The sequence below is a fragment of the Molothrus ater genome, chromosome 1 (genome assembly GCF_012460135.2).
Source record: "Molothrus ater isolate BHLD 08-10-18 breed brown headed cowbird chromosome 1, BPBGC_Mater_1.1, whole genome shotgun sequence".
Taxonomy (NCBI): domain Eukaryota; kingdom Metazoa; phylum Chordata; class Aves; order Passeriformes; family Icteridae; genus Molothrus; species Molothrus ater.
In genome coordinates, this window is record NC_050478.2 from 29,849,094 (window position 1) to 29,872,081 (window position 22,988).

General features: G+C 39.2%; 1 protein-coding gene across 1 annotated transcript in view; it reads right to left on the bottom strand.

The window, feature by feature from the left end:
- CRPPA (CDP-L-ribitol pyrophosphorylase A) overlaps positions 1-19,607 on the bottom strand; it is a 104,538-nt gene extending 84,931 nt beyond the window's left edge. The window contains exons 1-2 of the mRNA XM_036378795.2: positions 19,428-19,607; positions 12,176-12,455 (exon numbers count right to left, since the gene is read on the bottom strand). Of these exons, the coding sequence (XP_036234688.1) occupies positions 12,176-12,455; positions 19,428-19,588 (441 nt within the window). The 5' untranslated portion in view covers positions 19,589-19,607. The remainder of the gene's footprint in view (positions 1-12,175; positions 12,456-19,427) is intronic.
- Between the last annotated feature and the right edge of the window lie 3,381 nt (positions 19,608-22,988).

A 22,988-nucleotide genomic window follows, 5' to 3' on the forward strand; every position in this document is an offset into this window, starting at 1 on the left:
ATCCAAAAAGTATTAATGACATCCTTTATCACAAAATTAAATATGAATTTTTAGATCACAGAAGCTGACACACAACATAACAATTTGGCTAACATAATACAGTACAGCTTACTTTGACTGAAAATTCATAAATAATTAAAATCTTCATTTTATTTATAATAAGGTTATATTAGGTAGTAAAATCCAAACAGAACCCGTTAAAATTTTCATAAGGATTAGGGAGTGAGATGAAGCTTTAATCACAAGCAACAAATTATCCAGCTTACAGCTATCCAAAACACAATGCAGTATTCACTGGAGACCAGCATTCCCCACCTACAGTACAACACACCAAGAACAAGTTATCATGGAACCAAAAGGTCCAAAAGAGCATGAAAACCAACACACATCACTGATTTGGTCATTTTGGGTAGCCAGTGCTGAAACAGAACAATGGTAAATAGCTGCAAATCTCAACAAGTTGAATGACATGAACTAGGAATTTTAAAAAAAGTTGTAGTGGCACAAAATCCTTACAAAAAAATGTCAGAACTACAATTCCTTTTGTTTAGAAAAGTGTGGTAACAAGTTCAGACAACCACAGATCCTCCATGCTGGCCGACTAAAACAAAAGTATGCTGTGTCTCTGGCATACTTATCTTGTCCCCAGTAAGCCCCAAGTACTAACACAGACCCCCAAAGTCCAGCCACACAGCCAGCCTGGAACCCTCAACTTCAAGAGAGTGGGAATGACAGCTTACAACTTTACATAGTCATAAATGAGCAAAGCCTTCCATCTCCCTAACATGACTTCTTTTCACTTTTTAATTACACCAACAATACTTTTCTTCTCCATTCATAGCCTATGCCTCCCTTGAAATTCATCTTCCCTATGCTATCTTCTCAGTAGCATTAGGTAAGTGTATATTTTATGTTTTATTTCTTTAATATTTAAATCATCCCAACTAACAATTCAATGTTTTAATATTACTTAGGAATAGGCCTGATATGAGACATAGCAAAACAAGCCTTTGAGTCCTAAGTTTAAAAGAATGTTCCTCTTCTTAAGCTTTTACATGTTTTCTCAATATTCATATTTATAAATTTTAATTCTTTATTCAGACTTGTTTTCAACTCTGGCAAGCAAAATAGAACTGAAGCAAGATTCACAAATAATTTAGCCACCCTGCCTTAGAAAAAATAAATTTGGCTTGCATATATACACTGAAAATAGAAGTACATTAGAAATACATTTTCATAATTTCAAAGCAGCTAACTTCTTTGAAACTGATGTATGCTGGAGATGGTGGGACTTGTCACACTTAGTAGGGCAACTATATCCATCTTGGAACACCATTAATGTCAGTTTTATAACTGTGAACTTGGTAAACATACAAGCAATTTTATCTTGCTTTGCCATGAAGACAAGGATTGCATTAGGACATTGGTGAACTATGTAACAATAACAATCAATGTTAATTTAGACAAGCTAGGTATCTAACAGTTTACAAATATGTCCTGGAATGGTTTTTGTTGGGTGAAAGAATGTTTATATGTTTCCAAACACTACCATCTCATAAGGATTTCAGCTTAAATTAGGTCTGGCTATGAACCAGCAAAAGAAGCTCAGAATAACTATGATTAATTTCTTCTCATTTTTTTCCATCAAACTGTTTCCACATGTTACTACAGGGAGAGTATTCTTTTACACAGATCAAACTACCTTCCAGGAAGGGCATTCACAGCCATCTACAGTATGAAAAAAAATACAGAAATAAACATAGTATACATGAAACAGGTAGAAACCTGCACTACTATTCAGAAATTTGCATTCAAACTAATTGTATCTACAGTGATCAACATACTTCAGACACACTCAGTAATTACCATTTAAGTTAGAAGAATTGTCTCTACTGAGTTCCTATTTCAAATTTATCAAATAGAACCTTCAAAGCAAAATTCAAAAAGTTAGTTATAAGATTAAAATATTTCACATATTTAAGAGGATGTTCTTTTCAGATTCCTTCTATATCTAATAAAACAAAGGCACATAACTTTTTTTGTAAAATAAAGCAATTAGAGAATTACTTCTAATAAACATTTAAGGTATAGCATTAAAATACCATATTTTAACCTTTTCTTACTTTTTTTTTTTGCTTTTCATTTTCTGTATTTTGTATCCAGCTCTTATCTAGGACTACGTTTTTTCTTCTATAACCAAAATTCTTTATCTATGAGAAGTTTTATGATTCCAGTGCAGAGATGGAAGATTTGGGGTATTTCCTCTTCCGATCTACAGAAATCCTAGCAAAACAACTCTATTTCAAGGGACAAGATGGAGGCAGAAACAAAGTCATGACACAAGCCATAAGCCACCACGCCTCTACAGAAGTGCAGTTGAAAACAACTGCTCAACCACACGAGCAAAGTTTTCTAAACTTAGATGTGAACACTTGTTCAAGCCCAAACTAGCCAAGCTTCCAAACTGAACTAATACAAGCCTGCACAGAGTCCTCAGAGTTCATAACCTCATTCTGCACCTAGAACCCACCTACTTTCTGGATAGCAAGGCAAGGCAGCAGCTTGATTGCATGGTTTCAACTCAAACCTGTCACCATCTGCCCCCATAACTCATTCTGTAAGTGTTGTGTCCAAAAGACCCCCCAAGCCAGCTGCACACTTCTCTTGAATGACCAGATACAGCATGGAGTCAGTCAGGACTACAGGACAAGCAAGATGACTCAGTAAAGAACAGTGCACCACAATAAAGGTAGAGGTGCTCTCATCAGCATGCAGAAACATAAATTTGAGTCCAGGGCATAGCATGCTTTCACCCACACTCACACCCAGACTCTCCCATGTAGCATAGACATAACTTAGGTGACTGTGCTGTGGTGGGGCCAGGATTCCTTCTACCTATTCCTTCTATTGACAAACAAGCACAATCTGCAACCTGGGCTGTGTATCCATTAGAAATTAAGTCTCAAGGAAAAGGATTACCTTCTTTCTGCAAGGGTATCTTCTTTAACAAAAAGAATAATTCTTAAATTACCTTATTTTGAATTTTGTTGGGAAAAAGAAAAAAACCAAAAGACAAAATTTATAATCCTTATGGCTACAGCATGTTTCAGTCTCATTAGTGAGCACTAGAATTTCCTTTATGCTGGCAATATCACCAGCCAGTGCAATTTCAGCTATCTTGACACATTTGCACTGGCAGCTTTTAATTGCCCAAGGACAGAACTGGTTGAAATGTTAAACAAGCCTAGTCTTACACAGATATTAAACCTAATCATCAGCCAGACAAAAAGAAGGTTAATTAGAACACATGTAAGGAGTTTTGAACACTAGGAAAAAAAGGCTTGTATGCTAAACTTCACCTAATTTCCTTAAAGTCTGTTTACCCAGCTGGCTAGAAGCAACAGTCAAATTCACTAAAATTGGGCACATGTTAATCTTAAACCAACACCAGGAAGGAAGAAGTTATAATTGTGTTTATTCCTAGCTGAAAGAGAGGGGATGTTTAATCAGAAATTTAATATACACTTTGATCCAATGTTAATGAGCTGACACTATGTTGTACATTGAAATGACTTCAAAGACATAGGATGCCTTAAACAAATGTAATGTATATTTATGACACTGTTTAGAAAAAGAAAATATTTCTTCTAATGAGGTCACCTTTATCAGAATATACTATCTGAGTAATCGGTGATAGCACATGTACATCAAGACATGTCAGAGCCCCAATTAGCTAGAGCAAACTAAAGAAGATAACAGCAACTGCTGCTCAAAAATTAGGATTGCACATGTTCTTTTTACTTTACATAATTTCTGTTCTTTTGTATTTAAACCATTTACTTCTAAGCATCAGTAAATACTGTTTTGGCCTGATCAACCACATGCTAAATTCTAAATGTTATTCTGTGGAACAAATAAGATTTCTCAGAGAAAATAGAAAAGATTCCCCTCAAAAAGACAGAATAATAGGAATACATAAATTAAAAAAAAAATTATAGATATTTAAAGCAGAGGAAAGAAGCAGAACTAGATGTACAACAGGCTACAATTTTTCAACAAAGAGCACTGAAAACAAGCTCAAAAATGTACCATAAGTGGAAAAGAAGAAAACCAAGTACATATGCACTAAGGAAAAGGGAAGAGTGGTACTGCAAACAATGACACAACAGTTATGTGAACATGTGATTTCATATCAAAATTGGATTTTTTTTAAAAAGAGACTGAAAGTAAGTCATAAGAATGTCATTTATGTTATTCTTGTATCATGAATTACTGACATAAATTTTTAAAACATTAAAGCATAAAATACAAAAGTTCACAGGATTAAACCAATATATATATTTTTAATGTGTCATACAAATTACATAGCATTTCTTCTAGTGCATTCTTTATCTGTGCATTCCTTGTGAGAATCCAAGAACGGTCAAGGAAGTTAGAGTTTTCCATAGATACAATAGCACAGTACATTATGTAAAATACTTTTTGTCATATTATTAGCCAAAAAAGGTCTTACTACCTTAGTCAACATATTTGACTTTTCTTTAGTCACAGTGCATTAACTGGAAACATTTAACAACACACTCTCATTTAATAAGTTTTTTTTTTCTTCTAGATACATTTTTTAAAAATATTTTAAAGTTTGGCATAGAGTCTGTAAAACACTATTAACAATTTATATTAAGTATATGATACACACCACACATGGCATCCCTCACCTAAAGAGCAGCACATGATGATGCAGAGTTTCAAGACTTTCTTATGACCTATTTATTCTTTTCAGTTGTCAGCAATAGTTGTACATTAAACACAATTACAATCGATTCCATATACTTACAGCTTTACATTTTGGCATTCATTCAACATAACTGACAATAAGATGAGCTACCAGCACTTTCTTGTTCTAACTCGTGCTATACTGCAAATCTAGGTGGCAAAATTTAACCAAAACATCTGCTCTAAAAGTTAATGAAACACAAACCCAATAATTGTTGCCACTAAAATTAACAAGACTGTTAATTTTATTTTGACTGCATAGTATTGCCTTGCACTAACAAGTAATGAAGCACAACTTACAGTCAGCAAGATATCTTTCATACCCCAAATACTGATTTACATTGCAAAAAGCAATCAGTGAGCATGCACTCTGCCACCAAGGATTTTACATACTACAGTAAATCAATATAAGGACAAGTTAGCACTTGTATTCAGTGGAGCAGAAATCTTGATGCAACTGCCACAGGAGTTAAAATTTTTTTAGGGGGTTTATAGTTTAAGAAGGCTATTTTACCTCCAGACAGCATGCATCATTACAAAATCAACATCATGATGTGAAGGATACTGATCCACTGCATATCATTTAACACATGATTTGCATCATTTTACGTAGAAGAAAAAAAGCTCAATGTGTTTAGGAAGACTCTTGCACAATTTAATCAACCAAATGCAAAACTGCAATGTTTAATTAACAACTCTTTTCCCACGCATACAGTCCTGAGCAATCAAACCCCACGGGCACTAAAGTTTGTGGTCACACAGTGCCCTAAGCAACTCTGCACATGCTTATCAAATATCTTTGCCTCATGAACTTGCTCAGCTGCTTCTCTTAGAACTCCTTGTGCCTTTCTTTGCAGCAAACCTTGGATTCAGGTATCTTTCCCTTACAATTCATTAAATTCAAAATTTCAAATCACCTCTTTATACAAGCTTCAACTAACACTTTCTGTTACAAAGGGCCTAATAATATGGATCACTACACCTTGCCATGTCAGTTTGGTTCAAACAGTGACTTTAATATATGTATGTGTGGATTTGATACCTCACGAATTCTCTCCTACATGCTCCAGGGCTCCTCAAGGCAGTTTTAGTTCTTTCTGTACTACAGCCCACTGACTTCTTGGAAACAGGAGGATAAGCACAGAACCAGTCCAGCAAACGATTACAGCATATGAAACAGGCCAAGTTGGCTTTCAGAAGCTCCACCTAACCTGCAGGGCTGGTGTTGTCCTTGCCACAACCACCTAGATTACAAACTCAGCCAAAATGCAGCTGAGAACATATCTGCTTCAAAACTCAGATAATCTTTCTTTTCAATGCAATATTTGGTGAAAAGGAGTAAAATTTACATGCCTAATCTTTAGTCAGAGAAGTATGGCTAAGAACCTCTTCCACATCTTGGAATGTAGGAGTTGCTAGAATGATCCAGGGCCTTTATTCAGCTTCTCACAGATGCTGGACAAGATAAGATTTCCCTTATTTTAAGGAACTATTCTTTAAACGTTTTATCTGCTGCAGGAAGGGGAAATCTGAGTGCTAAATAGACTTATCTTTGCATAAGGCTGCTTCATTTCCCAAATGTAATATTGTTTTCTCAGATAAAGCATACAGATTTTAACTAGCCTCAAAAAAACAGCAGTGCCATATATACTGTTTCTCTAATTTTAAAGGGGGTACATCTCTAAATTTAAAGGGGGTACATTTTATAGACATTACAAAAAAATGACCCAAACAACCACTTAAGTACAGGAAACTATGCTCAGAATTTATTTTTAGAATAAACTAACCCCATCTAAAAAAAAAAAAAAAACGGGAAGGTAAAAAACAATGTGTGTAGACTTCCAGAAACTAAAAAGTGGTGGATTAAGCCGCCCTTTAGAAATACTGCTTGTGTTAGTACTAGGCTGGCTCTATTAGTACAACACACAAATGATGCCAAGAAAAAAGGGAGACTGCAATTTGAGTTTCTGTCTATGATTTCTGTATTTCAGTTGGGTGAGTTGCATCCTTCATAATAAATGTGATTAATTATCTAAACCACTTAAATTGAGACTGGGAAATGACAGAGCTGTTTTTTCCCCTACCAATGCCTTCCCACCTTCAAACATTACATCTTGTTAGGACTAAGACTACAAGTATTTACTAACAATGCATTAGTTCTCCATTTAACATAGAAAACAATTAACAACTTGGCTTAGATGGTTTTAATTTCTATGGGACAAAAAATGCCATAAGCTATGGAAACATCACTATACTTTCAATAGTTATCCATTAAAAAGGAAAAATGCATTGTATACCTGTTTTTTGTACAACAGCATAACCACACTTCATTTCTTCATACAATCAGGGCTGTTAAGGAGCTCCTGATCTCTACAATAATGTAGAATCATAAAATAGTTTGGGTTGCAAGGAACATTTAAGGGTCATGTAGTCCAACCCTGCTGCAATGAGCACAGATGTCTTAAACTCTGAGTGAGATCAGGTTGCTCAGCCTTGTTCAGCTGGACTTTGACTGTGTCAAGGGAAGGGGCATCCATCTTCTCTTTAAGAAAACTTCCTGTGTTTCACCACCCCCTGTAAAAAAATATTTGTCTCTATCTAGTCTGAATGTACTCTATTTTAGTTTAAAATCATTACCACTTGTCCTATTTCAATAGACCCTGCTACAAAGTTTGTCACCATCTTTCATATAAGCCCCCTTCAAGTACTCAGAGGCCACAATAAGATCTCTCTGGAGCTCTCTTGTCCAGGCTAATTGACCCTAATTCTCTCAGCCTTTCATTATAGGAGATGTTCAATCCATTGGATCATTTCTGTGGCCCTCTGCTGGATCTGTTCCAATAGGTCCACATCTTTCTTGTGTTGAGGGCCTCGATGCCAGATGCAGTACTCCAGGTGGGTTCCCATGAAAGTTGAGTAGAGGGACATAAACACCTCCCTGGAGCTGCTGGCCACAACTCTCCTGGCTCAGAACACAGCTGGCTTTCTGGCTTTAAGTGCATACTGTCAGCTCATGACCAGCTTTTCATCCACAAGTACCCACTTCTCTGAAGTGTCCCCTCAATCCTTTCATTCCCTAGCCTTTACTGATCAGGAGCTTGCACTTGTCCATGTTGAACCTCAGTGTTCACACAGGACCACTGCTTGAACTTGTCCAGGTCCCTGTGCATGGCATCCACCCCTCAGGCATATCAACCACACCATTCACCTTGGTGCCATCTGTGTATTTGCTCAGGGTGCATCTGATACCAGTGTGTCTGTATCAATGATGAAGGTATTAAAGACTACTGGTCCCAGCAGGAACCCCTGACAGACACCACTTCTCATTGATCTAGAGCTGGACATTGAGGTGTTAATCATTACCCTCTGAATGCAGTCAGACAACCAATTCCTCCTCCACTGAGCAGTCCACCCATCAAATCTTTCTCCAATTTTAAGAGAAGGAGATTGTGGATGACTGTGCCAAAGGCCTTAGGGAAGATGAGAAAGGCAACATCTGTAGCTCTTCCTTGTGCCACTGATGTAGTCACTCCATCATGGAAGGCCAGTAGGTTGGTGGAGCAGGACTGGCCCTTGGTAAAGCCATAATGGCACTCTCTAATCCCCTCCCTGTCCTCCATGTGCTTCAGAAGGCTAAGAGCATGTAGGTCTTTAAATGCTATTTTATTGATGAGTAACACCCTTACAATTCATTAATAATTACTTTTACACTGATGTTAGTCACTCTCCTGAAGTACTAAACTCATTCCATTCATGTCAAGATGGTAATAGTAGTATGCCTCAGTTCTTAATTATTAATTAATTGCACAGGGGTCTGACAAGACAGTGAGAGCACTGCAAAGCACCAAGCATACAATGCAAGCGGAACTTCTGAGAACACAGCAGAGGATAACTTCAGATGACCCAGTGTATACATATGAATCAAAAACAATCTTGTCACTGACGCAGCCTTTGCAGCTGGCTAAAATCAGTCTTTGAATATAACAAAGAGGACAAAGACCACGTGTAAAAAGATTTTATATATGGAAAAAACATAGGAGATAAGAAAACAAAAAGATCCAAGAGCAAAGTGCAAAGAAAGGTCAGAGGGGGCAAAACCACAGCATTCTGTCCCCATTCAAGTACACTACACCAGATCATCTTATTTATCCACCCAAATCTTCCTTTACTGTCAGCGAAGAAAAAGAGGTGGGTTTTGGTTTGCCACTCACCAAGTTTTGCTAACGTAACTCAGCAACCATAGATAGCAAAATCAGTGGGTGAAACAGGATCCACAGGGGTCCATGTTTTCTGCTACAGCCTTCTGCTACAATAAGAGTGAGGAACAGAATGAGCACAACATGTAGTGTTCTCTGTCTGGGGGTATTACCTTCACCAACTGCCTCTGGGTAGGAGTCCACAAGACTGAGTAGCACTGCACAGCTGTATTGGCATGTAAGCTTTGTTCAGGTCGTTGCTAAAGCTCAGAATAAAGTAATGATGTTAGACAGCTTCCAGAAACCAGCTTTTAAGAATGCCATTTTGACTTAGTCCTTTCAACATAACATATTGTACTTTCAAATCTAGTTTATGTTAACCAGAGGAAAAAAAGTCTTTGGATGTGCCTACTTTTTGTAAACTCTCAATAGCAGAACTGACAAGTTCCCCCCCACCTTCCTGATTTCTTTTTCATGTAAGCATTTTTCATTTTAGTTTTGTTTAAAATGCAATGTTGGCAATGAGATATTGCTAGAGGCTTTGGACTGATGCCTTCTGAGGCTTCCACTTTTCCCAACTTTTACTGGCTGCAAAGAATTTGTTTCTAGAAACATATAATTTTAATTGCAAAATTACCCCAAAAACATAAATGGAATTTAATTGCTTACAAAGTAATATTTTGACATAATCAAGGAGTTGTTTGGGGATTTAAGGCATAATTTATTAGTTCTGGTTAAGGTACACATTTTTATTCCCACAGGCAAATAACAAACCGATTAGTAAGTGTAATAAAGCAGTTTATTTGTCTGACAATTGGCAGCTAGAAGTGAATAACTTACTTGATCAATTGCCATTTTAAAGAACATTAAAGCCTCTCATAATTATGTTATCTATATGGTATGCAGACACATAACAATACAGCATTACCCCTATTAACATAAGTCATTTAATGAGATGTTTCTGCCAGGTTTTGTACCTTTCTACATAATGCAAGAGGAAGTAATTACTTTTTGTACTGAAAGATTGAAGAACTGACATCCTTTTAGATATGCAAAGAATTTGACCATAGGAAGAACTAAACATGATAGCTGCTCTTGATCAATTTTTTTCTGATATTCAAAACCATGGATACCAGTTTTGAGAAAGTCGCAGCTTTCCATTTAGCTCCTCAGAATTCTGCAGTTCTCAAGTAGAAATAGCCACCTCTCTCTGGGAAGGTGGTTTTGTGGTTTTCCAATTTGTTACATAAAATGAAATTCTTCTCATGTTCCTTAATTCAATTACTTTGTCACGTAATATCAACAGCAGGCAGCTTTCAGAGACTTTGAGCATACATCTCTCTGATGGCCCAGCCTGCTGAAGCCAGTGGATCTCAGCCAACACAGAAAGCCACCACACACATTTCAGTCAAATGTTATGCAATGGAATAGACTACTATACATGTACACAATCACCTCTTTGAGATCAAATGATACTTCAGTGATCCAGGTTAGGAAATATTTGCTGGTCAGAAGTTCAGATGAACTAGAATACTGACTTGAGAAGGTCCATGGAGACTGCCTTGGTTCCCCCTACTTTTTTACTTTAAATACCTTACATTCAATTAAAAAGAAAACCGGGAGAAAATATTATACTGAAATCACAAAACTTTCAAGAAAAATTGAATAAGTTAAATTCAAATGAGATATGATATACCTTAACATGAAAAGACAACACAAACACATTCAGAAAAGTTATTCTCATTTCAACCCAAAACCAGTACAATTAACTCCATTCTTTTACCACTCTCAAAGAATCACATTTAAAACTGATTTACAAAGAGGATTTATGTAGAAGTCTTTGGCAGAAAATCAATTCTGAAATGCTACTGTGTGCTATAGGAGAAAGAATTTTAACAAATTTTTGACCTAACAGAATTTAAGTTTTAATAACTGGAAATCTATGTTCCAGACCACTGAAAACCACAGTGCAGAGTTCTCTTTTATTGCCATTTCTTATTAAGTCTATCTAAAAAACTACAGGCCTACTAAGAAGAGGCTCAATATATTTAGATTTGCAACATAATGTTCTGAGAGACTTAACATAGTTTGATTTTCACAATGATGCTTAAGGCATCAATAATAAACATTTTAACAAGCTATATATTCCCCTTCTACACTATGAAAGTGTAGGAGCACTAAGGAAACACCACAGTTCATTCTCTGGACTCATTATTCCACTGTCCAAGTTGTGAACCACCTGTCAACTATCTTTTACCACATTTTCTGGAGGAAGACAAGTAGTGGTACATTTTTCAAGTTTTCTAGTACCCAAACAATCTGCTGTCACTAATGACTTCTACCTCAAACCATGTCCTTGAAGCGAGGAAGCATTATGCATCTCATTAATGGAGAATTCAAGAACAAATTAAAGATAATTAAATTTTGCAAACAAGCCTGTGGCTAAGTCATGATTTCTTACATCTCTGACTTGGGCAGTTCATCTAACAGTTCCTCTTGTTGCTAGTGCATGCCTCTCCTAATCTCCTGGCATAACACAACCTCTTACCAACTCTTCTCTTTCATATATCTTACTTTGTCAGAAATCTTTTTGGTTTTCTGTGAGTAATCCCAGTCCTCAGATGCAGTGTTAAACAGGAGAACATCCAATCTACAGCTGGAGGCTTCCCATATACCCTGTTTTCCAGCAGTCTGCAATGCTTACAGGTTCTAGAACAATTTAACATTAATACAGAGACAGCTCTTTTGCTGTTTATTCAGGATTTGCATACAAGTTTGAGATGAAAGCACAAAGTCTGCACAAGTACTGCAAGTCAACCAATGCAGTACACACACTCTTTGGCTATTATTAGTAATCACTAACAGAACTGCTCTAGCATTTAGAGATAATTCTGCATGGAAAAAGGGGTAAACTATCATTACATAACCTACCTTTCAACTAACAAATTGCTGATTGATTCAATTGCTTACTGACAGTCTCCATGGCAACAATTATTCCCTGTACCAAATAATACCTGCAGTATTGAAAAATGTCAACCTCCCCCACCTGACCTCTCTGTGTAATAGGGAATCTGGATCTATTCTACTTTAAAAAAAACTCATCACACATTAATAAAATCACTAGAAAATTCCTGATTTATCAATCATGATTTTAAGCTGTACAATATAAAGCACATTACAGAGTTCCATTGCTGTATAGTACATACCCCGTGTTCTTTAGCAGCCAAAACCACTTTTGAAACAATATCTTCTTCAACAAAAGGCCTCACAGCATCATGGATAATCACTACTTCTGGCTTCTGGAGCAAATGGCTGGAAAATTCATTCTCTGCAAACACTTTCAGTCCATTGAATATTGACCGGTGACGAGTTATTCCACCTTCTACTACTGTAACTCTTTTGTGGCCATATTTTTCAATGATAGTCTTCATTGTTTCAATATTCTCAGGAGAGACCACCACAACAATGTCAGATATCCAACTTATCCTAGAAAAATCAGTACAAAACCAGAGAAAGTAGACATGAATGACTAAATAAAAGTGAAGATACGTGAAACAAAGAAATTCATAACAATAAAAAAATCAAGATGGCTAAAAAAGCCCTTCTCAATATACCCAAGTCCATGTTTTTGTACTCCACCCCTTAAGGGAGAGCTATAACAAAAGATTTATACCAATGACACTGGAGTTCTGGGAAGGGACTTGCTTCCAACAACCACTTTGCAGAGGGGCACATTCTGATAATTCTTCAAAAGCCTTGAAAACATTTCTTACTCCAGCATCATTCCTAACTTCAAACAGAACTTCTGGAAGTTTGAAACAGAACAGGAATAGTTTTCTAATCAGTTTCTAATAAACTGGTAAATCCTGTGGCCTGGAATATTCCATGCTCCAGTGAAGCACACAGCGTACACGGGAATAAGACAATCAAGAAACAGTCTGAAACAAAGATCACTATCAAGACAGGCATAAGCAGCAATTGACAGAATGGTAATGAATGAAAACTGTAACACTTTAATACTGACAAGAAACATTACACTGGTAGTTTGACAAAAAATATATATTTATAAACACCTTTTATAAAAGGTGTTTTTTTATAAAAAGGTTATTTTTATAAAAAGGTTATTTTTTATTTAAAAAAAGTTATAAAAGGTATCCACTGTAAGAAGCTAGAAAAATGTAAAAACATAGCTGTGCTAGTCAATAATACCATATCGAAAATACATTTTTACTGTTTACGATTTATGATTTTACTGTTGGTATCAGTCCTGCTCTAGAACTGAGGTTGTATGGGGGGAAGTGAATGACCCACAGACGACAAGATTAAAACTAATCACAACTGAAGCCAGGTGGAAATCATACTTCTGTCAAAGTATCTAGAAATACAAATTCTAGTAATATGTGGCATACTGTACTTCAAAACAACAGAAATACTATAATTCAAATCCATTGTAGTGTCCTATTTTCTAAATACCTACATAGAGAACATTAAAAAAAGTAATTGTGTTCCCTGTCTGTGTCCCCACAGAGGGCAGAAGAGCGTTTTAGCATGTCAGACAAGAAACTCACCAGATGAGCAATGATGAAAAGAAAAATTACTATGTTAAAATTACCCATGTGTAGCTTACATGCCCAACTAGGGAGAAAGAGAGACAAGTACAATACACTGACTAAAACTAGTAAAGCTACTGGAACTAATATTGCAGACACAAAAAGAACGAAGGTACTAAGAACTGAATATTTGCAGTTAGAAAAATAAAAGCATGAAATTCACAGTTCAGAAATACACAGGCTCAAGATACTGATTTCTGCAATGACACATGAGAAGACATTGCCTGGGAACCATTCTTACTTCAAAAGCAAAATTAATTTGTGTTACAAAGCAGTTGCCTAGAACTACGTGAAACAACAGAGCATCTTCCACCTTATTAATGGGGGTGGGGGTTGTAATTAATAATACTCCATGGAAAACTGTTTCAATGAATTGTAAAATAACTATTTAAAATAAAGTTCTATTAGCATTCTTCAAAAGAAAAAAAATTGTCTTTATGTTCATTTTACTATTAGCAAAGGCAGAAAATACAGCCAAACCAACATATTCTCAGCATTCTTTAAGTATTGAAGTTGCCCAAAAGTAAAATCTGGAACCATGTGGTTTCAAGTTTAATTTCAACTTGTCACTCACCACAGGTCCATCAAAAGGTTTAAAAATCTCTCATATGATTTCTTGCATACTCTTATATTTAACTACAAAACACAGCACTTCCGTATGACTTCAATTTGAAACTAGGGCAAACTAACTGGATTCATCTCAGTTTTTTTAAATACAGAGAGTCAGCCATTTAAGAAAGTAAAATTCAGAAAGAGCTATTTCACACTAATCAAGAACAAGAGCTCTGTATTTTGATTTGCAGAAGGACTGAAGCCTTACACAGTACCCAGAAACTGGACAGTCTGCACAGTCACTATGACTGTGTCAGAAGAGCACTGACACTGCCCTTTCTGGAGTCAAAGGAAACAGATTATGAGGCAACTGGGTAGTACACAGCATGCTCTGAGAAGCAGGGAGGAGAACACAAGTACTGGCCAGCCTGTGATAAATCTCTGCACAGAGGGGGTGGAATGGCTCAAGGCCTCCAGTGGTACAATACACCAAAAAGTGACAGGATGCGGTCACAGCTCCACCCTGTGTCTGCATAAACACATTTGTAAACTTGAGTATGTCCTCCTTAAACTCATTCTGGACCCACATTCTATAATTAGAGCTTGGATTTAGGAATGTAACATATTCATATAAGAGCATAAAGGTATCCTCCAGAGTGATTGCATACAGAACAGCTTAGGGTTTGTCCCATTGAAATTCATGAAAAGCACTAATCCAGTAAAGTACACTACAAATTTTAATGAATGAGAGCTGTGCACCACACAGGTTGCTAGCACTTCTGAAGATCTGCTTATGGAATTGTTGCAAATGTTTTAAATAAGGAGAAAGAAGTAGTATACACTCAATCTGGCAATAAATTAATCCTTTTTCCCTCCCTTAATTTGTAACATCCTTTCCTTCAGAAACATTTCATACCAAAATAACAATCTCTGCGTAGATTCCAGTTTACTGGATTTTCCAGTCTACTGCTCAAATTCAGTTTAAAAACACCATTTCAAACACTATTTTAATTTCATAACTGTAATTTTGGATCAAGCTTCAGAAAGAATCAGCATGACCCATGAAAAAGATCACAATGCTGTACTCCAACATGCTTTAACAACACACAAGTCTATTGCTTCCATGCAGCACAGGCTGTTGTTCCAAAGTGGAAAATCAAGTCTGACCAAATGCCCAGTTACAATCACTTCACCACTGCCTTGGGAGGATCCCAATACTAGCAGAAAGCAAACAATGAGGCAGAAAGGACTATATATTTCTTTCCTGCAGCTATCCTTCTCCTCATCACCTACATACAGACTTACTGCCTAGTAAAATATAGTATTGTTCCAGTAAATTTCAAACAGAAGTGCAAACACTTACAGTAGCTGAGCTAGAACTGAAACTAGGGAGCTCATTTACTCTGCAGCCGATTAAGCTACTCCTTCAAAACACAGGCTGCAGAGGAAATGAAACAAGCCCACTTTGAAACTGTATCACCTAAATGGCATGCTGAGGTACAAATGTGACCCAGATTTAACCCTCTACCACTTGACTCACATAGAAACCAGTGCTGAAATCTGATATAAGACTCAAATACCCACACTCAATCTCTTGCAACTCTTACACTGCCACTAAAAAACTGTTCAATATAACCTACTGAGACCAGCAAATAAAGGCCAGAACCATGCAGTCACTGCTGAGATGGCTTTAGCAGTGTTAGGATCTTTCACTGTCACAGAAACCTTCAGAGGTGCAAGATAAATCATTGTATTACTTTTGCTAACCTTATTAAAACCAAATGAGAAAAAGAAGCATCAAGAACAAAATCCATTTGCCAAATGCAAGTGTAACTTTCTTTTCCTCCATAAAAGTTTCATTATTAATTTATTGATATATGAAAAAACACATTCAAACAAATGTATCTCTTACAGTGCAAAAATGGAAGCAGGAAGCTTTTACAGTAGATTAAGAAAGTTTGGAGGATCTCCTGTACAGAAACAGCTCAATTTTTTCCAGAAATAAAATGCTCTTTATGAGTCTGACATGATAAAAAAGATACCTCCATAAAATTTTCTGTAACTATTTTTTGCTCATAAGCTATTAAAAAAAAAAAAAGCTAATGACAACTGGACAAAAAGAAGTATTAGAGTAGATCCATTTAACAAAACCGTAATTGTGTGACCTATAGACCCAGTGAATATGCACCAGTCAATGGAGAAAAACACTTGGTAAATAACTATGCAAGACACTTCCAAAGAGGTGCTTCTCTGGGAGCTTTCCCAGGGGATTTTAAAAGACTTGCCCCTGTTTTAAGATACTGCAATAAAGAAAACAAAGCTGTCTGAAACCTTTATGGAAAATTTTAATTCTGACAGTGAAGGTATCAGCTCTGCTTTCCTCTTTTATAACCACTCATTGTACTTGCAACAACTGGTGAAATATGAGCATAGCAAGAATACTTTAAAATCAATCTTTACCTTAGTTTTTTTCCTCTCTAAAGATCAGTAAAATATGCATGCATGTGTGCATACAGAGCTAAGATTCCTCCCTGCCTAAGAGAAAGAATTGAAAAGGTTCTATTCTAACAAACATACTTACACCAAAAAGAAATCAAATGAAGGAAAAACTCTGCTAGTTGTTACAGAAGCAAAAACAAGGAATGCCATTCTAAATCAGTGGAACTTGTTGCAAAAGCCTTGCATAGTTCAACAAAAGCAGGAACAAATTCAATAGGAAAGAGACATTTAAGTTTTCTAACACATTTTAATTTTAGCCTGAAGGTAAGGCCTGACCTTCCTATCAGTGCCACTGCAGTGACAATTAAAACCAACGATTTCTTCTTACCCTAATTTTGTTCATCTCCTCTTCATCAGGGTATCATCTGTGATTATTATTGGCAGGCCAATGTTCTACATGTTGTTATCCTACACAACAGGATGCAGTGCTTATTCATTCATGTCTGCTCTTGTCTCAGCTGCCCATTTTTGCCACATTGATATTTAAGAGTCTCACTACTTTCAGCTGAACAGCATAAAAATATTCTTCTACTGATCTTTAAAAAGCACGTGCAAAGATAGCTGCACATCCTTGAACTGCTCATGTGTTTTTGTCTATACACTGCTACCTCTTTTCTAGATTTAAAAAAGCTTCAAAATAGTCACACCAACTGAGATGTCCAGTTCAACAGAAGTTATTACAGGCTAATGAGTCAATGACCCATTCAGTTACATCAGGTAAACAACAAACATAAGACACAGATCAAAGTAAACACAAAATCTGCCATTTCTGGGTAGATTATAGATTGTGTCATAAACTGCAGTTCCTCAATATTACATGCTTGTGCTTACATATGCACAAAGTAAGAACAAGGTACATCCTTCACGGTTTCAGAGCCAGAAGTCGAAGTGTTGAGATGAAAATGAAAGTCATCCCAAGCTTTGGAGTAGATCTGTTCCAGCTCCTCATACACATCAATACCAATCAACACTCCAATTCAGCAGAGGTGGCAGGAAGCTTTGCCTGACAGAGCACTGGCAGGGGTTATTGAGCTTCTGAGCAAAAGCACCAAGTTGTTACTGTCACAATCAACTTGGCTGAATTGCACAACAAGAAATCAACCTAATTTTTTTGCATCTTTAGGACAAATATAATACTGCTGCTCAAAGTACAGCTATTTTCTGAGAGCTTACTGGCAGTAAAAATGAAGTGGTTTTTGGTTTTTTTTTTATGCATAACATTTCCTTCCCAAACCTCACTCTGTTCTCTTTTCCAGGTCTCCAATACACTGAGTGCGGATATAATTCTTCTCTGTAGATTCCCATGACATTTTGGCAGAAATTACAGCTGTGGCAAGCTTTGGACTGGATGCTTTGCTTACTGATGTGCTTAGCTTTGCTGCTGTTGAAAATTAAATAAACAAGCAGTATTTCTTTCATAAAGTAACAAGTGACCTGAGGGAAGCCTCCCTGGGTGGGAATGGAAAAAGAGTCCCAATTTTGAAGTAGTACAAGTTTCCATGTGTTAAGAACTCTGGGACATGCTGGCAATTTTATTTCTTTTACTAATCTCCAATCCTTCCCATTTATTCTCTCTAAAAATCTAAAGGTTTGTTTTCCTACGGGTTACTGCAACACATCCAGAATTCCCCTTGACACTCTGCTCCAACCTGCAGTGTTTCAATGACATTAGATATAAGACTTATATTATGTTAACATTTGACAATAATTTATTAACTGTCAGTCCCATACCTAGAATTCAACAGCCTTATGGAAAGGAAAAGCCTGGCTGCTAAGAAATCCCATTACTTTAATCCTTTGCTCCAACACGGAATCATAGAATGTTAAGGGTTGGAAGGCACCCTAAAGATCATTTAGCCCCAGTCTCCCTGCCATGGACAGGGACACTTCCCCAGACCAGACTGCTCAAGGCCTTATCCAACCTAGCCTTGAATGCTACCTGGGTTGGGACATCCACAATCTCCTGGGGAAACCTGTTCTGGCTCCTCACCACCCTAACAGTAAAGAATTTCTTCCTAACACCTAACCTAAATTTCCCATCTTTCAATTTGTACCCAAGACTCCTTGAGGTATCACTACAACATAAACATGGAAAAGTTAAACTTGCACCTTCACACTACATAGGCCACCAAGTTCTAGTCCAGTAACTATAACTTAAACATTTTTCTTTCAAACTTCCTGCTGATGCAAGGTGTTTTCCCATGGGCAATAGTGGAGCATAATGCAGTGCTGGACATCAGTGAGTTCATTCATCCCATAGTGAGGAGTGGATCATTTTTCAAAGCCTTTGGACATTATAAAGACCATCTCCAATGCCAGAATAGATCTCTTTTTTCAGGGCTGATGGATAGTCCTATGACTGTCCCCAACAGCTGCGGTGGGCTCATAGCTCACCAAACCAGCCACTGCAGCTGCACAAACCCTCGAGCTTCGAGGCTGAGTAGGCTCGAACAGCTGATCTCCAAGCGCCAAGGAATGCGGCACAGCCTCGAAGCATGGACTGGGCTGGGGAAGGAGGGCGGAGAGCCACCAGGGATGGCGGCGCTAGAGCCAGGCTGGGGTGGGGGAACCGCCAGCTCCCGCCCAGGACTTGGTCCCAGGTGAGGGGGCCCAGGCACACCTCGGTCCCTTCCCGGCGTGACCGGGCGGGGAGGGACGGAGTCACCGCAAGGCAAACTAGACCCGCTCTAGTGCCCAAGGCCTGAGGCGAGGGCAGCGGGGGCTGCCTGCGGCTCTCCGGGGCCCGGCAGGAGCCGGCGGGGCGCGGTCGGAAGCCGAGCGGCGCCGGGCTCGTTACCTCTCCATGGCCCGCACCGCGTAGCTGACAAGCGGCCTCCCCTGCACGGCGCAGAACTGCTTGGGGGTGGCACCGCCCAGGCGCTCCCCGCTCCCGCCCGCCGGCAGCACGGCCGACACCGACACGCCACCGGGCGCGGCGCCGCGGCTGCGGGGCTCCATCTGCGCCGGGTCCGACGGCGGCTCCGCTCCGCGTCCCCCGCGGCACGAACAGCGCAACCGCCCGCCCGCCTGTTTTATTCGCCCACGACGTCCGCGAACCAAAGAATCCAGCGCCCGCCCGCTCGCCTGCCCCCGGCGCACACCGGGCCCTACCGCGAGCCCCCCACGCGCTACGTGAGCCCCCGCAGGAGCTCCCCCGGGCCCCGGCAGCCCCGCGGGAACGCCCGGACCGCGGGGAGGGAGCGGCCGGGGCAGCGCGGCAGGGCCGAGGCGGGCACGCACAGACACTGCCCGAGCACGGCCGCCATGGGCCCTTTAAATGCCCGGCGCGCGGGTGGCCGGGGCGGAGCCGCGCTGAGGGGCGGGGGAGCCGCGTCCTGCCCGGTCCCCGCGGAGCAGGGTCGGGGGGCCTGTGTCAGTGAGGAGATAAACACAGCGCCAGTGGCGCCCAGGGAAAAGCAGACGGAACCCTGGGTCCTGCGTGTTCGCGAGAGCCCAAGAGGCTGGCTGGGTCTTAAGTCATCGAGTCCAATCGTTAACCCAGCGTGGCCGTATTCACTGTTTAACTACATTTCCCAAGTGTTACATCCACACACCTTTGGAACACTTCCAGGGATCGGGACTCTGCTACTTCCCTGGGCATCCCGTTTTAATGTCAGCTCTTTCAGTGAAGAATTTTTTCTTAATATCCAACATAAACCTCCCCTGGTGCAACTTGAGGCAATTTCCTTTTCTGTCCCTCGCTACTCGGGAGAAGAGGCCGATTCCCACCTGAGTCCAGCCTCCTTTTGGGCAGTGTAGAGTGATGGATGGGGTCTCCCCCGAGCCTCCTCTTCTCCAGGCTAAGCAGCCCCAGCTCTCTCAGCCACTCCTCACAGGACTTGTGCTCCAGACCCTTCCCCAGCCTCTCTGCCCTTCTCTGGACTCACTCCAGCACCTCAATGTCTTTTTTGAAGTGAAGGTCCAAAACTGGACACAGCACTTTAGGTGTGGCCTCACCGGTGCCAAGAACAGCAAGACTACCACACACTATTTCTGATACAAGCCAGCATGCCATTGGCCTTCTTGGCTGCTTGGCTCATCTTCAGCCACTATGAACCAGCACCCACAGGTAAAACTCGGTGGCAGTCAGCTCACTGCTAGGATCTGGGATGTTCCAGCTCTTCTCATGGTGTTACTGTAAGCAGTGATGGCTGAGACGTGTTTGGAAAATTCCCAGGGCTGATATCCATTAAATGGCAGAGGAGACACAGCCTGGTGATCACCTGTCAGGACCTTAGTGAGGTGGCAGGTGCCAGGGCAAGCCAGGAAGCTGAGCCAGGGGGTGTGGGTCAAGGTCAGGGAGGCATCAGACCAGGTGCAGACATAGGAGGCCAACAGTAAAGACTGCTTAAAAGCAGCTCCCAAAGCAAAGCAAGGAAAGGAGGGTTTGAGAAGAGGGCTGATTCTAGCTTTTTCATTGCAGCTCTTACTAACAGCTGCTTCTAGCTTTTTCCTAACAGCTCTTGCTAGTAGAAGAGCTGTGTTTGTATTTGACAAGTTGGACTCCTTAACTCAGTCATCCAGTCTTGAAGGTGGGGGTACTCAGGGCCCTGGCCCTTGCCTCTTTGATGTTATTTTAAGGAAAAAATCAGTGTCTTATATGCAGGCTATCCTAAAATAACCAAAATCTTTAGAGTCTGCAAAATTTCTTTATATCTTTGAGAAGATACCTTATTTACAGCTTTTCAGGGTTCTCTTAGTTGTGTTAAGAGGAACCTAAGAAAAACACATACAGAGACCTTTCTGAGGAGTAAGCATGAAAGTTTATGTGCCAGCTGGGCTGCTTTGCCAGTGCCAGCTGTGGGCTGGAGTAAAATGATCATATGGGCTTGCAGAGGCATCAAAAGTAGGAGTCATACAATAGGAGTAAAGTGATCTCTCCTAGCAAAGGCAAGACTCCACAGGTATTCTTGATACCTGCAGTAGCAGGAAAGTCATGCACAGCACAGGCACTTTACATGCTGAGGTGTCAAGCTTTTGGAATGGAGAATTTTCACCAGAGAAGGAATTAGCTAGAAATTGAACTGCCTTCCTCCCAACAAGTGCTGGGTCTTCAGGACAGTTTAGTGTGTGGGATTTTTTTTTAATCCATTGGCTCAGCAACTACATTAAACTGTTTATGTTCTTTTTTAGCAGGTGTTTTGTTTTCTTTTCTTGGAAAGCATTTCACTACCTAATTCCTGACTGATGACATATATTTGTCTGTTGTCTCTTGATGACATATATTTGTTGTCTCTTTCAGGACTTCCAAGTTTGCACTGTGAATCAGCATCACTTCATTATTATTAGATGCCCAAAATTAATTTTTCTTCTTAAGCTAGGCACCTCTAATATCCACGATCATCTTAGATTCTGATTTTTTCTTCCAGCAGTTCTATACAAATGCGTTCATGGAAGCTTATTCTGCAGCATTCCCATTTTTCCGATTTTTTTTTGGTGTAACGTATTCTGAATTCCTGCCTCAGATCTTCATGCATTTGTTCATAAAAACCACACCTCTTGTTTGACTTTCTGTAAGGAGCAAAATAAGTTCTTTTTAGTTCCATGGCTTTTCCCACTGTACATGAGTTCTGAGGAGTAGGTAAGTAAGACATTCCCAACACCAAAACAGCCTTCAGAACTACTTTCCCCTTCCTTCTTGACACTGTGGTTTTGTATGTCATCACCTATACCCGCAATCTGTTGTGCCCAGTACCTTCTTTCTTGTCCAGCCAGTGTTTCCCCACTTCATCTCATTCATTAATATTAATTTCTGTGAAGGAACATGTGCCAATTTGGTTGTGTTCTTGCTCTGAAGTCCATTTCCCTTACTATGCTAGGGGGATATTACACTTGATCAATCCAGAATAAATTATATTTGATGGATGGACTTTGGTGCATGCAGACTTCAGTGTCATCAAATCTGTTGTATACCATGGTGAGATTTTACAATCCAGCCAAAAAGCACTTTGAAGCTGCTTTTGGCTACACTTGAACATGAAATATTTCTGAAGTTCTCATGCTTTCCACAGTCCCTGTGGAGACAAAAGATTCTTGACTTGTGTTCATAGCCCCTGGTAAATTCTCCAGAAGCCCATCAGATTCTTGGCATCTTGGTTATACTGAACTTGCTACTGCTATTTCTCTTTTTTTTTTTCTGTTTTCTTAGACAATGATGTGGAAGGAAGACCATATTTAACATTCTTATATATTTATATTATGTTTTACCATGAATTTTAAGAAAACCGGGATTTGGGGGGTTTCCATTTTTTTAATATTCATTTGTTATTATCATCCAGTGAAGCACTTTGTGAATACAGCAACATTTTGTGAATACATAATTTATCTTCAGTTCCATTCCATTATACATTTTGTATTT